General features: G+C 41.9%; 1 protein-coding gene across 1 annotated transcript in view; it reads left to right on the top strand.

Moving 5' to 3' along the window:
• The window catches only part of LOC134348979 (fibroblast growth factor 18-like), a 268,321-nt gene extending 267,340 nt beyond the window's left edge, over positions 1 to 981 (top strand). The window contains exon 5 of the mRNA XM_063052796.1: positions 715 to 981. Within this exon, the coding sequence (XP_062908866.1) occupies positions 715 to 981 (267 nt within the window). The remainder of the gene's footprint in view (positions 1 to 714) is intronic.
• The last annotated feature ends 13,722 nt before the right edge of the window (positions 982 to 14,703 follow it).

Here is a 14,703-nt window from a genome sequence, read left to right on the forward strand (position 1 = left end):
TCACCAAATTAGTTCAGACCCTCCCCAATAGCTCTAACAAACCTGTCCATGAGAATATTGGTCCCCTCAGGTTCAGGTGCAACCCGTCATTTTTGAACAGGTCATACCTCCCCCAGAAGGGATACAATGAACCAAGAACTTGAAGTCCTGCTCCCCTGTACCAGCTTCTCAGCCATGCATTTATCTGCCAAGTCATCCTGCTTCTACCCTCACTGGAGCATGGCACAGGCAGCAATCCAGAAATTACTACCCGGGAGGTCCTGCTTCTCAGCTTTCTACCTAGTTCTCTAAATTCTCTTTTCAGGACCTCCTTTGCTTTTCCTTCCTATTCATTGGTACCAATACCTCTCCCTCCCTCTCCAAAATGTTGTGAACACTATCTGAGATGCCCCTCACCCTGGCACCTGGGAGGCAACATATAAAACAAGCTAGCATTAGCTCTGAACTTGCTGAACTGACTCATTGGTGAATCCAGGACAGAGCATCAGGTTGTGTACACAACGTAACCCTTACCCTAATAGCTCCTTTTATATATGACCGCATCAGTCCTGTGCATAGACTGAACAAGTGCTAAATGTTGCTACATGCTGACGTTCTGCATGCTCTAGTGTTGAGAAGGATGGACCTGGCTTCCGGGCTACACAATGTCTGAGAGGAGTATGAAATGCCAGAGAATACATAATTAATATTTTCCTATTTCTCCTTTTCTTGCAGCTCAGTGGGAGAAGCAAGGAGTGCGTCTTCATCGAGATTGTGCTGGAAAACAACTACACAGCTCTGATGTCTGCCAAGTACTCAGGCTGGTACGTGGGCTTCACCAAAAAAGGGAGACCCAGAAAAGGACCCAAAACCCAGCAAAACCAGCAAGAGGTGCACTTCATGAAGAGATACCCCAAGACCCAGGGAGAGACCCAGGCTCCTTTTAAATTCACTACAGTTAATAAAAGAACTAAACGAATACGATCTTCAAATTCCAGTTAGAGCACATTGTGATCCCTGAACTGTCCCAGAGCATTATTTTTGCATCATTATTATTAATAAAGGAAAGAAACCAAAGGAAGAAGATCTATTTTTGTATATTGTGTTACAGTTTTGGGGAACGGAAAAGTTGTACGGATTTGTTGCAACTCTTTTAATGTAATCAACCTCTCCTCACTTAAAGGAATGCTGTTGATTTGTACATGCATTTTGAACAAGACGCAGAGAAACAGAGAACAATGTGGAAACAAGAAAATGTAGCTAATAGAATGGCTAACACCCTGTATAGAAACTGGCATTTTTGGGAGGGGAGAAGGGGAAGATAAGATGGTGGATGGTTGGACATCTGACTTTTGTGAAGATAATGATCTTCCAAAGGAAGGAAATGCAATGGATAGAGCCTGTTCCTGGATCTCAAAATCTTTTCCAAGACAAGATTTTTTTTTCCAAAGTATGACTGTGACTTGTCCTTTGTTCTGGACAAAGCTATGGTATGCTGCTACACATCAGAGGAAATCCTTTGCTGTTAAGGCTATGTTATGAGCAACTATTTATTTCATTTCCATTTATGATACTGGTCTCTTGAAGCAAGCTATTCTGCCCTTGTGATTAAATGCTAAAACATTTTAAAATCTGATCAGGGTCTTGTAAATATTTTGCTCCTTGTAAAAAATCTCCGATTTATTGTGGGGCTCAGAATCATCAGTGGGATGTAACTGTTTTCAAGTTTTCCTATAACCTGTTTGACTATTGCCCCTCCACCAGTATGTAAGTTAATAAGTCATTGGTGCTGTGTGGTTTCGTTGTATCACAGAATCATACGGAATAGAAACAGCCCCTTTGGCTTAACTCATTCATGCTGACTGAGATGACTTACTTCACAAATTCCATTCGCCCACACTTTTCCTACCCAACTAAGAGCCTTTCCAATAACTTTTAAGCATAGTAGTTAAATCTTCTCCACCACCTCTTCTGGCAGCTTGCTGAAGCTCATCCTCAGGTCCTCTATAAGTTTCTCTAATCTCACCCTAAGCCTCTACCCTCTAGTCACAGTCATAGTCATTGCAAAATACAGCACAGAAACAGGCCTTTCATCTAGTCTGTGCTGAACTATTTCAACTGCCTAGGCCCATCAAACTATCTCCAGACCATACCTCTCCAATCCATGTACCTAACCAAGCTTTTCTTGTTAAAATTGAGCTCATATGCACCACTTGTGATGGCAGCTTCTTCCACACTCTCACAACCCTCTGACTGAAAAAGTGTCCCTTCATGTTTTCCTTAAACATTTCATCTTCTACCCTTAACCCATGACCTGTAGTTGTAGTCTCACCCAACCTCAGTGGAAAAAAATTGCTTGCATTTACTCAATCTATAGCCCTCATAATTTTGTATACCTCTATCAAATCTCCCCACAATCTTTTACATTTCAGGGAATAAAGTTCAAATCTATTCAATCCTTCCTGATAACGCAGGTCCTTCAGTCCTGGCAACATCTTTGTAAATTTTCTCTCAAAATTTCACTTTTGAAGGCCTCCCACTTACCAAGTATACCTTTGCCAGAAAATAGCCTGTCCCAATCCACACAGGCAAGATCCTTTCTGATTCTCTCAAATCTGCCCTTCTCCAATTTAGAGTCTCAACCCACAGACCAGACCTATCTTTTTACATATTCACTTTGAAGCTAATGACATAGTGATCACTAGATGCAGAGTGTTCCCTTACACGACTTCTGTCTCCTGCCCTGTCTTATTCTTTAATAGGAAATCAAGTATTACACACACTGTCCTTGGGATATCTATGTACTGATTAAGGAATCTTTCCTGAACACTTTTGCCAAACTCTATCCCATCTAGTCCTTTTACAGTGTGGGATTCCCAGTCAGTACTGTATGCAGAAAGTTAAAATGACCCACTGTTGCAATCTTACTTTTCTTGCAACAGTCTGCGATCTCTTTACAAAGTTTTAGACTCCTCTTCCCTTGTTGGGACTATTTACAGTATCTATTGATATCCCTCAATAAATTTACAAATCTCAACAGGTTACCCTACAGTCCATTTCAGTGCGAATAAGCACACCCGATCCAAGCCCTGGCTGGCTGGTTGTGTAGCGGCATCCACACCGGACATTGAGGCGAGTTATCCCGGGATTGAATCCTGCTGGCTCTTTGCACACTTTCGGTCTGTGCTGTGTCGAGCTTCAAGCTAGCAACTTAGTCTTGTAAAAAACAGACAAAATGCTGAAGAAACAGCAAGGTTGCTGCCCGATGCACCACAAGGCACAGAAAGGACCAACAACAACAATCCAACCCCTTAATAATAGCACAACCCTCCATTCCAAGCAATATCCTGGTGAAATTCTTCTGAAATCTTTTCCTTACTACCATATTCTCTCTGTAGGGTGGTGAACAGAACAGCTCATAATATTACAAGAGTGGTCAAACCAAGCTTTGGTTTGAAATGCTAATGTTCATACTCGAATCCCTGCCCTATGAAGACAGGCATACTACATACTACATGCCTCCTTCTTTGCCCTATCCACGTGTCATCATTTCCTGTGAGCAATGGATCCCACACCAAGGTTTTTCTGTATATCATTTCTTTGAAGGACCCTAGCGTTTACTCTGTAAATCCAATCAGACATCTTTGTGGACCCTTCCTGTGTGGCCCTGCCCTGCATTGCATTGATATTTATCAGCATTAAGCCTTAAATATATAGAGCCATAGAATATGGAAGCAGGCCCTTCAGCCCAGTCTGCCTGTGCCAGCATCAGAGTTCTTTCGACATTAATCCTATTTAAGGAAACTTGGTCTGTAGCCTTCTACGTCTTAGCAATTCTTGTGTAAATACTTCCTCACTGTTGTGGATGAACTTGCCTCCATAACCATCTCAAGCAGTATATTCAAGTTTTCAACTGTTTTCTGGATGAAAATATTCTTCTTCAACTTCTGTCTAAATCACTAACTTTATCGTCTCTTATCTTAGGTACCGCTGTTATGAGGAAAAAATTCTCAGAAATACTCTTTCAATGCCCTTCATAATGTTGTATAACTCTTTAAGATACCCTTGGGTTGAATTGAATTGACTTTATTTCCTACATCCTTAACATACATGAGGAGTAAAATTCTTTACGTTACATCTCTGTCTAAATGTGCAATGTGCAATTTATAGCAATTTGTAATAAATAAACAATCAAGAACTTATCAAACTCTGCTTTAAATATACTCAATGACCTGGCTTCCACAGTCATCTGTAGCAATGAATTGCACAAATTCACCATTCTCTGGCTAAAGAAATTTCTCCTCATCTCTGTTCTAAATAGACACCCATTTTTTTTTGAGGCTATGCACTCTGGTCCTAGACTCACCCACTATAGGAAACAATCTTTCAACATCCTCTCTATCTAAGCCTTTCAATATTCAATAGGTTTCAATGAGAAACTGGTCATTCTTTCATTCCCAGAATCATTCTTGTGAACCTCCTCTGGATCCTCTACAATGGCAGCACATAATTCTTAGATAAGAGGCCCGAAACTTCTCACAATACTCCAAGTGCAATCTCACCAATGACTTATAAAGCCTCAGCAGAACATCCTTGCTTTTATATCCTAGTTCTCTCAAAATGAATGCTAACATCGCATTTGCTTTCCTCACTACCAAATGAACCTACAAGATAAACAGTAGGGAATCCTGCACAAGGACTCTCAAGCCCCTTTGCACATTTCCCTTTGGAAAATTTTTCCCTGTTTAGAAAATAGTCTATGTCTTTATTCCTGCTAGCAAAGTGCATGACCATACACTTCCCTACACTACAGTATATCCCATCTGCCACTTATTTACACATTCTCCAAAACTGTCTAAGTCCTCCTGCAAACTCCCTGCTTTCTCAACACTACCTGCCCCTCCATCTATCTTCATATCATCTGCAAACATGGCCACAAAGTCATCAATTCCGTCATCCAAATCATTGAACTATAACGTGAAAAGAAGTAGTCCCAATACGCTGATGGAACACCACTAGTCACCAGCTAACCAGAACAGCCTCCTTTATTCCCTCTTTTTGCACCCTACCAGTTAGTATATTTCCTGTAATACCATGGGGCAACTTATTGAGCAACCTCGTGTGTGGCACCTTGTCAAAGGCCTTCTGAAATCCAAGTAAACAGTAAACAACATCCACTGACTCTCCTTTCTTTACTCTTCCTGCTATTTCCTCAAAGAACTCCAAGAGAGTTGTCAACCAAAATTTTCTCTTAAGGAAACCATGCCGACTTTGGCACTTCAAATACCCCTACACCTCATTTTTAAGAATGGACTCCAAAATCTTCCACTGAATCTGAATCCGAATCAGAATCAGGTTTATTATCACTGGCATGTGATGTGAAATTTGTTAGTTTAACAGCAGCAGTTCAATGCAATAGATTAGATTAGATTAGATTATGAGGACACGCAGTCCTCTTTTATTGTCATTTAGTAATGCATGTATTAACAAATGATACAATGTTCCTCCAGTGTGATATCACAGAAACACAAGACAGACCAAGACTGAAAAACTGTCAAAAACCACATAATTATAACATATAGTTACAGCAGTGCAAGCAATACCGTAATTTGATAGAAGAACGGACCATGGGCACGGTAAAAAAAAGTCTCAAAGTCTCTCGAAAGTCCCAACATCTCACTCAGATGGTGGAAGGAATCCCTGCCATGAGCTTCCAGCGCCACAAACTTGCCGATGCAGCATCCTGGAAGCACCCGACCACAGTCCAACTCTCAGTCCGTCCAAAAACTTCGAGCTTCCGACACTGAGCACCGAGCACCGAGCACCATCTCCGCCGAGCGCTTGGACCCTAGCCCCGGCTGTCAGCGACAGGCAAAGCTGAGGATTTAGGGCCTTCCCTCCTGAGATTCTGGATCACACAGTAGCAGTGGCAGCGAACCGGGCATTTCAGAAGTTTCTCCAGATGTTCCTCCGTGCTTCTCACGTCCGTCTCCATCAAATCAGGATTGTGCACAGCTCCTATACATAATCTAGCAGAGAGAAAATAATAATAATCATAATAATAATAATAAATAAATAATAGATTTTTAAAAAGTGCAAAAACAGAAATTCTGTATATTAAAAAAAAGTGAGGTAGTGCCCAAAGCTTCAACGTCCATTTAGGAATCGGATGGCAGAGGGGAAGAAGCTAGTCCTGAATTGCTGAGTGTCTACCTGATGATAACAGTGAGAAAAGGGCATGCCCTGGGCGCTGGAGGCCCTTAGTAATAGAGACTGCTTTTCTAACACACTGTGCCCTAAAGATGTCCTGGGTACTTTGTAGACTAGTGCCCAAGATGGAGCTGACTAACTAGACTAACTAGTCTGCCTCCCTCCCTTCTTAAAGAGTGGATGACATTTGCAATTTTCCGGACTTCGGGAACCATTCCAGAATCTAGTGATTCTTGAAAGATCATTACTAATGCCTCTACAATCTCTTCAGCCACCTCTTTCAGAACCCTGCAGTGTACTCCATCTGGTCCAGGTGACTTATCCACCTTCAGACTTTTAAGCTTCCTAAGCACTTTCTCCTTATTAAGAGCAAATACATTTACTTCTGCCCCCTGACACACTTGTTATACTGCTAGTGTCTTCCACAGTGAAGATAAACACAAGACACTTATTAAATTTGTCCGCCATTTCTTGTCCCATATTACTACCTCACTAGTGTCAACTTACAGTGATCTAATATGTACTCTTACTTCTCTTTTACTCTTTACATATCTGAAACTATTTTGGGTATCCTCTTTTATATTATTGGCTACCTTACCTTCATATTTCATCTCTTCTCTTCCTATGGATTTTTAGTTGCCTTCTGTTGTTTTTTAAAGCTTCCCAATCCTCTAAATCTTTAATCCAGAGCAAAAAAATGTCAAAGAAAGAGGTGATAAATATTCATCTGATCCAATTTACTAATCACTTCTACCTTGCCAAAATGTGATTTCACCACCAGCAATACCGCCCCCCCCCCACCCATCAAGTGTTCATTCTTCCTGTTTCACAGATGCTGATTGTCTCTTTTGGTTATGTATATGGTGCTTTGGAACACTATGGGTTGTGAAAGGCATAATAGCTATATCTCTTACTTTCCCTAAACATTCCTTCATCCCTGCTTCCTCATAAAAGGAGCTGTGGGAAGATTAAGATTTTGAGAATGTTCCCTTAATGTCTGCCTTTCACCTGAAAATCCTGAGCCAACATAGGTGAAGTTCTGGGGGAGTGTGTTACAGAGTTTGTGTGAAAATCTATTGCTTGTTGAAAGTTGAAGTTTGTGTTTTTATCATATGCACTAGATCACAAGATCAATATATGTTTTTATCATATATGTACATATATGCACAGGTGCAATAAAATGCTTACCTGCAGAAGCATCACAGGCACCTAGCATCAGATAAGCAGCATTGCTGAGAAACCTGAATTAATCATAAATTATTCACAATGTTTCCACAAAACACGTCTAGACAAAATAAACAAAGTCCGTTTTAGTGGAGGCACAAGAGAAAATTCAAAATGCTAGAAATCCGGATCAATACAAATGGTGGAGGAACCCAACAAGTAAGACAGCATCTATGGGGGAAAATGAACATTTGACATTTCAAGCTGTGACCAGGACTAGAAAGGAAGGGGTTAAAAGTCAGAGCAAACGGTAGAGGAAGAGGGGTGAGCAGCATCCAGCAGATGATAGCTGACTCCAGGTGAGGAGGGAAGGCAGGTAGCTGGGGGAATAGGAAATAAAGGGAATGATGTTAGAAGCTAGAAGTGATATGTGGAGAAGGCATGGGGCTGAAGAAGAGAAAATCTGATAAGAGAGAACAGAGGACCTTGGAATTAAGGGAAGAAGGAGGGGGAGGGAATGAATATAGAACAGGACAGCACATTGCAGTCCAGTTGGCCCACAACGTTGAGTTAATCTTTTAACCTCATCAAGATCAATATAACCCTTTCCTCCCATATACCCTTCCATTTTTTTTCACTCATGTGCCTATCTATGAGTCTCTTAAAAGTGCCTAATGTATCTCCTCTACCGTCACCTTCCATTCACAGCATTCTCTGTGTGAAAAAACAACCTTTGACATTCCCCCTACACTTCCTTTCAATCACCTTAAAAGTATTTCCTCTCATGTTGACCATTGCCATGCTGGGAAAAAGATGCTGGCTGTCCACTCTATCTATGCCTCTATCAAGTCTCCTCCTTTACACCCAAGAGAAAACCCCTAACTTGCTTAACGCTTCCTCATAAGACATGTTCTCTAATCCAAATAGTATCCCATTAAATCTCTTTTGCGCTCTCTCTAAAACTTCCAAATCCTTCCTATGAGGTGACCAGAACTGAACACAATATTCCAAGTGTAGCCTAACCAGAGTTTAATAGAACTGCAACATTATCTTGCAGCTCTTGAAATCAATTCCCTGTGTAACAAATGCCAACACACTACATATCTTAATCACCATATTATCTTGTGCAGCAACTACTTGGGATCGATGGACTTGAACCCCAAGATCCCTCTGTTCCTCCACAGCCTGGAAACCTACCATTAAGCCTATAATCTGGCTTCAAGTTTGAACTTCCATTATCTATTACTTCACACTTTTCTGGATTGAGCTCCACCTGCCACTTCTCAGTCAGGCTCTGCATCCTGTCAATGTCCCTTGGTAATCTATGACATCCTTCTACATTATCCATAATACCATTTTTATGTCATCTAAAAACTTACTAACATACTCTTCCACTTCCTCATCCAAGTCATTTTTATATAAATTGCAAAGAACAGTTCCCTGTGGAACTACTGGCCTCTGCCTTTTGTGGGTAAGCCAATTACAAAACACGCAGCTATGTTCCCCTAGACCACATGCCTACTGACTCTCTGAATGAGCTTAACATTGGGAATCTTGTCAAATGCCTGAATAAAATACATCAGCACCACATCCTTCTCTCTTTATCAATTTGTTTTGTCACGTCCTTGAAAAATTAAATCAGGCTTGACAGGCATGACCTGACTTTATAACATCATGCTGACTATCCCTATGCTTCTCCAAATGCTCATAAATCTTGTTCCTAATGAATCCTCTCCAATAGTTTGCACCTGCTGATGTAAGACTCACTGATCAATAATTCCCAGGATTATCCTTAGTACCTTTCTCGAATACCATTTGACATCCTCCTCAATGCAGAACTCCAAGCAAATATTCCCTGAATATTTGCTACAATTTGTTGTGCATTTCCCTGAGAACATCAGCTCCCAATTTATGCTCACAAGCTCCTGCCGAATAGCATCATATTTTTCCATACCCCAATTAAATGTTTTCCCAAGTTGTCTGCTCCTATCCTACTCCAGCCCTATGGTGAAGGAGATGGAGTTGTGGTCACTACCTCCAAAATACTCTCCCACTGAGAGATCTGCCACCTGACCAGGTTCATTTCCCAATACCAGATCGAGTACAGCTCTCCTCTAGTTGGCTTGTCTACATATTGCATCAGGAAACCTTCCTGAATACACATAACAAACTCCACCCCTTGTGCTAAGGAAATGCCAATCAATATTAGGAAAGTTAAAATCTCCCATCACAACAACCCTATTATTGTTGCACCATATGAGAATCTGCCTCCCTATCTGCTCCTCGATATCCCTATTACTATTGGGGGGGTCTATAAAAAACACCCTGTTGAGTTATTACAGGTGAGGTGCCAGAGGATTGGAGAGCGGCTCATGTTGTTCCGTTGTTTAAAAAAGGATCGAAAAGTAATCCGGGAAATTATAGGCCGGTAAGTTTAACGTCGGTAGTAGGTAAGTTATTGGAGGGAGTACTAAAAGACAGAACCTACAAGCATTTGGATAGACAGGGACTTATTAGGGAGAGTCAACATGGCTTTGTGCATGGTAGGTCATGTTTGACCAATCTATTGGAGTTTTTCGAGGAGGTTACCAGGAAAGTGGATGAAGGGAAGGCAGTGGATATTGTCTACATGGACTTCAGTAAGGCCTTTGACAAGGTCCCGCATGGGAGGTTAGTTAGGAAAATTCAGTCGCTAGGTATACATGGAGAGGTGGTAAATTGGATTAGACATTGGCTCAATGGAAGAAGCAAAAGAGTGGTAGTACAGAATTGCTTCTCTGAGTGAAGGCCTGTGACTAGTGGTGTGCCACAGGGATCAGTGCTGGGTCCATTGTTATTTGTCATCTACATCAATGATCTGGATGATAATGTGGTAAACTGGATCAGCAAATTTGCTGATGATACAAAGATTGGAGGTGTAGTAGACAGTGAGGTAGCTTTTCAGAGCATACAGAGGGACTTGGACCAGCTGGAAAAGTGGGCTGAAAAATGGCAGATGGAGTTTAATACAGACAAGTGTGAGGTATTGCACGTTGGAAGGACAAACCAAGGTAGAACATACAGGGTTAATGGTAAGACACTGAGGAATGCAGTAGAACAGAGGAATCTGGGAATACAGATACAAAATTCCCTAAATGTGGCGTCACAGGTAGATAGGGTCGTAAAGAGAGCTTTTGGTACATTGGCCTTTATTAATCAAAGTATTGAGTATAAGAGCTGGAATGTTATGATGAAGTTGTATAAGGCATTGGTGAGGCCGAATCTGGAGTATTGTGTTCAGTTTTGGTCACCAAATTACAGGAAGGATATAAATAAGGTTGAAAGGGTGCAGAGAAGGTTTACAAGGATGTCGCCAGGACTTGAGAAACTCAGTTACAGAGAAAGGTTGAATAGGTTAGGACTTTATTCCCTGGAGCATAGAAGAATGAGGGGAGATTTGATAGAGGTATATAAAATTATGACGGGTATAGATAGAGTGAATACAAACAGGCTTTTTCCACTGAGGCAAGGGGAGTAAAAAACCAGAGGACATGGGTTAAGGGTAAGGGAGGAAAGTTTAAAGGGAACATTAGTGGGGGCTTCTTCACACAGAGAGTGGTGGGAGTATGGAATGTGCTGCCAGACGAGGTGGTAAATGCGGGTTTTTTTTAACATTTAAGAATAAATTGGACAGATACATGGATGGGAGGTGTCTGGAGGGATATGGTCCGTGTGCAGGTCAGTGGGACTTGGCAGAAAATGGTTCGGCACAGCCAAGAAGGGCCAAAAGGCCTGTTTCTGTGCTGTAGTTTTTCTATGGTTTCTATGGTTTCTATTACCCCTTTCCTGTTTCTGACTTCCACCCATACTGACTCAGTAAACTATTCTTCCATGACTTCCTCCTTTTCTGCAGCCATGACACTATCCCTAATTAGCAAAGCCATGCCCCCACCTCTTTTGTCTCCCTCTTTGCTCTTTTTGAAACATCTAAAGCCTGGCACATTCAGCAGCCATTCCTGCTCCTGAGACATCCAAGTCTCTGTAATGGCTACAACATCACAGTTCCACGTATTGATCCACACTCTAAGTTCATCCGCCTTGTTTATGATATTCCTTGCATTAAAATAGACACATCTCAAACCATAAGGCTGAGTGCTCCAACCTCTGCACCCTCTGCCTCTTCACTTCTGTTCCCAACCCCTTGTATCTCTAGTTTAAACCCTCCCTAATAGCCTTAGCAAACCTCCCCGCCAGGGTATTGCTACCCCTCGGATTCAAATACAACCTGTCCTTTTTGTACAAGTCATATCTGCCCCAGAACAGGTCCCAGTGATCCAAAAATCTGAATTCCTGCCCCCTGCTCCAATCCTTCAACCACGCATTTATCCTCCGCCTCATTCTATTCCTATACTCACTGTTGCGTGGTACAGGCAGCAATCCTGAGATTACTACCTTTGATGTCCTGTTTCTCAGCTTCCTTCATAACTCCCTGTATTTTACTTTCAGGACCTCCACTCTTTTTCTAGCTATGTCATTGGTACCAATATGTACCATGACCTCTGGCTGCTCACCCTCCCATTTCAGGATATTGTGGACACACTCAGAAACATCACTAACCCTGGCCAGAACCCATATGGAGTACTGTGTTCAGTTCTGGTCACTTCACTACAGGAAGGATGTGGATACTTTAGAGACAGTGCAGAGGAGATTTACAAGGATGTTGCCTGGATTGGAGAGCATACCTTATGAGAATAGGTTGAGTGAACTTGACCTTTTTTCCTTGGAGTGACAGAGGATGAGAGGTGACCTGATAGAGTTGTATAAAATGCTGAGAGGTATTGATCATGTGGATAATCAGAGTCTTTTTCCCAGGGCTGAAATGGTTAACACGAGGGGGCATAGTTTTAAGGTGTTGAAAATAGATACCGAGGGAATGTCAGGGGTAAGTTTTCTCACATAAAGAGAGCTGGGTGCACGGAATGCACTGACAGTGGAGCTGGTGGAAGCGAATACAATAGGATATTTTAAAAGCCTCTTAGAGAGGTACATGGAGCTTAGAAAAATAGAGGGCTATGTGCTAGGGAAATTTAAGGCTGTCTCTAGAGTAGGTTCCATGGTTAACACAACATTGTGGGACGAAGGGCCTGTAATGTGCTGTAAATTTTGGTGTTCTCTGTGTTCTGTGTTTAAATGTAAATAAATAGCAATACATAACAAGTATGAAATAACAAGATAAAGAATCCTTAAAGTGAGACCATCAGTTGTGGGAACACCAGAAATAGAATGAATGAGGTTATTCCCTTTTGTTCAAGAGACTGATAGTTGAGGGGTAATAATTTTCTTGAACTTGGTGGTGTAAGTCCTGAGGCTCCAGTACCTTCTACCTAATGGCAACAGTATTAAAAAGCATAGCCTGAGTGGTGAAGATCCTTGATGATGGATGCTTCTTTTCTATGGAAATGTTGCATGTCGATGTGCTCAATGGTTGGGAAGGCTTTATCCATGATGTACTGGGCTGAATCCACTAGTGTTTGCAGGATTTCCCACTCAAAGGCATTGGTGTTCCCCTACCAGGCCATAATGCAGCCAGAAATCATACTTTCCACCACACATCGATAGAAGTTTGCCAAGGTTTTTTGATGACATGCCAAATCTCCGCAGATCCCTGAGGAAGTAAAGGCGTTGTCATGCTTTCTTTGCAATTATATTTATATGATTGGTCCAAGACAGGAAAGATTAGGCAAGATAGCACCAGTGTACTTTGTTGATTCCCTGCAAGTTGCAGAATATTGTTCCAGTTTTCCTCTTAAATATATTTCTTCTGAATTACTTTCCCAGCAATCTGCAGCATATAAATTTTCTCTTAATAACTGACTACGAAATTACATCAATGACCTTCAGATCTCATGGTCGACGGTTAAATGCAGAGCAGTTAAGCACAGCACCTTCAAGGCTCAACGCTATGGCCAAAAATGCAGCAGGAGAGGCACAATTCAAACCAGACTGAAACGTTGAGGAATGAGGCCTTCTCTACCTAACATCTTGTTGGTGAGTGTGCAGACGTAGGAAAGTAAGATTGATTATCTCAGGACAAGGCTGCTGTATCAGAGGCAGTTGGATACATTTTCTAATTCCCTCTCCAAAACTCATTTTGGAGAGCGCATCCATCATGTATGCTGTTGAAGGCTTTCTCCTAGTCCATATGGGCATCCGCCCCTCTGTCCTGCACCAGGGCAATGGTATACCTGAGTACCACAAGGCTGTCAGAGATTTTCCTGCCTGGTACAGTAGAGGTTTATTCTCGGTGGATTGCCTGTCCCAGTGCAGGCTGGACCCAATTATGTTGCCTTGAACAGGATCTTATGATCCACGTTCAACAGTGAAATTGATCTCCAATTCCTGATGCCCTTCCTCCCCCTTTCTGCTTGTTGATGAGGGTGATCGTGCCCTTCCTCATGGAGCCTGACATGCTGCCAGCCAAAAGCCAAGTATTATACACTTGCAGCAGGATCCAGACAGCTACTCCAGAGTTAGTGGCTGATCCAGACTCTCCTGCTTTCTGTTGTCTAGCAGCTCCATGATAAAGGACAGGACATTCTGAGAGATTGTTATTTGTAGCAAGAGATCAGTCATTGAATGGCAAAGCAGGCTGTCAGGGTTTGGAGGCTTACTCCTGCTTTTGTTGTTCTGATCTCCCACTGCTGTCTGAGGATATCCTGAATCCATGTGAACAGAGGCAAAGGCTCCTCTCCAACCTCTTGATTGTGATGCTCATGTCACACCTGAAACTCAGAGAGACAGTCCAACCCTTTGCGTATGACCACTTATTCAAACATCTATGCACTCTAGTAGTACTTCACCATCTGTAGGCAAAGTCAGCTCTTCTCTAAGTCCCAGACATAACTTCAGCCAACGAATGCAGTCCTAGTTGGAGTCAATGGCACACACTACAATGGACCCTGTGAAGCAACAAGATGATAAACAACTTAATGGCAATATTTGAACACATACATATTGAATGTGGTTTCACAAAATAACATTTATGTCAGCCTGTACTGTGTCATAGGTTAATCACACTTCCTGGTCCCAGCAGCATCTTGCTTCTCATTGGATGGTGTTACGTACCCCGTAACTGGGTTGCCAAACCAGCAGAAATGGATCACTCAGTTGGAGTCTGGAGTACTAGAACTAAGAAAGTTTTATTAAAGAAACAAGCAACACAGTATAATAAATGCAACAGTTCAGCGATGATAAACACACATGTGCACAGAATTAAGATAACAGCATCAATCAAGCTCTATCGTTGTCTAGGGGTAAATGACCAAATTTCAAAGTGACTCAAAGTTCAGTTTGCAGTAATCGTTGCCATGG

The sequence above is a fragment of the Mobula hypostoma genome, chromosome 7 (genome assembly GCF_963921235.1).
Source record: "Mobula hypostoma chromosome 7, sMobHyp1.1, whole genome shotgun sequence".
NCBI classification, from domain to species: Eukaryota; Metazoa; Chordata; class Chondrichthyes; order Myliobatiformes; family Myliobatidae; genus Mobula; species Mobula hypostoma.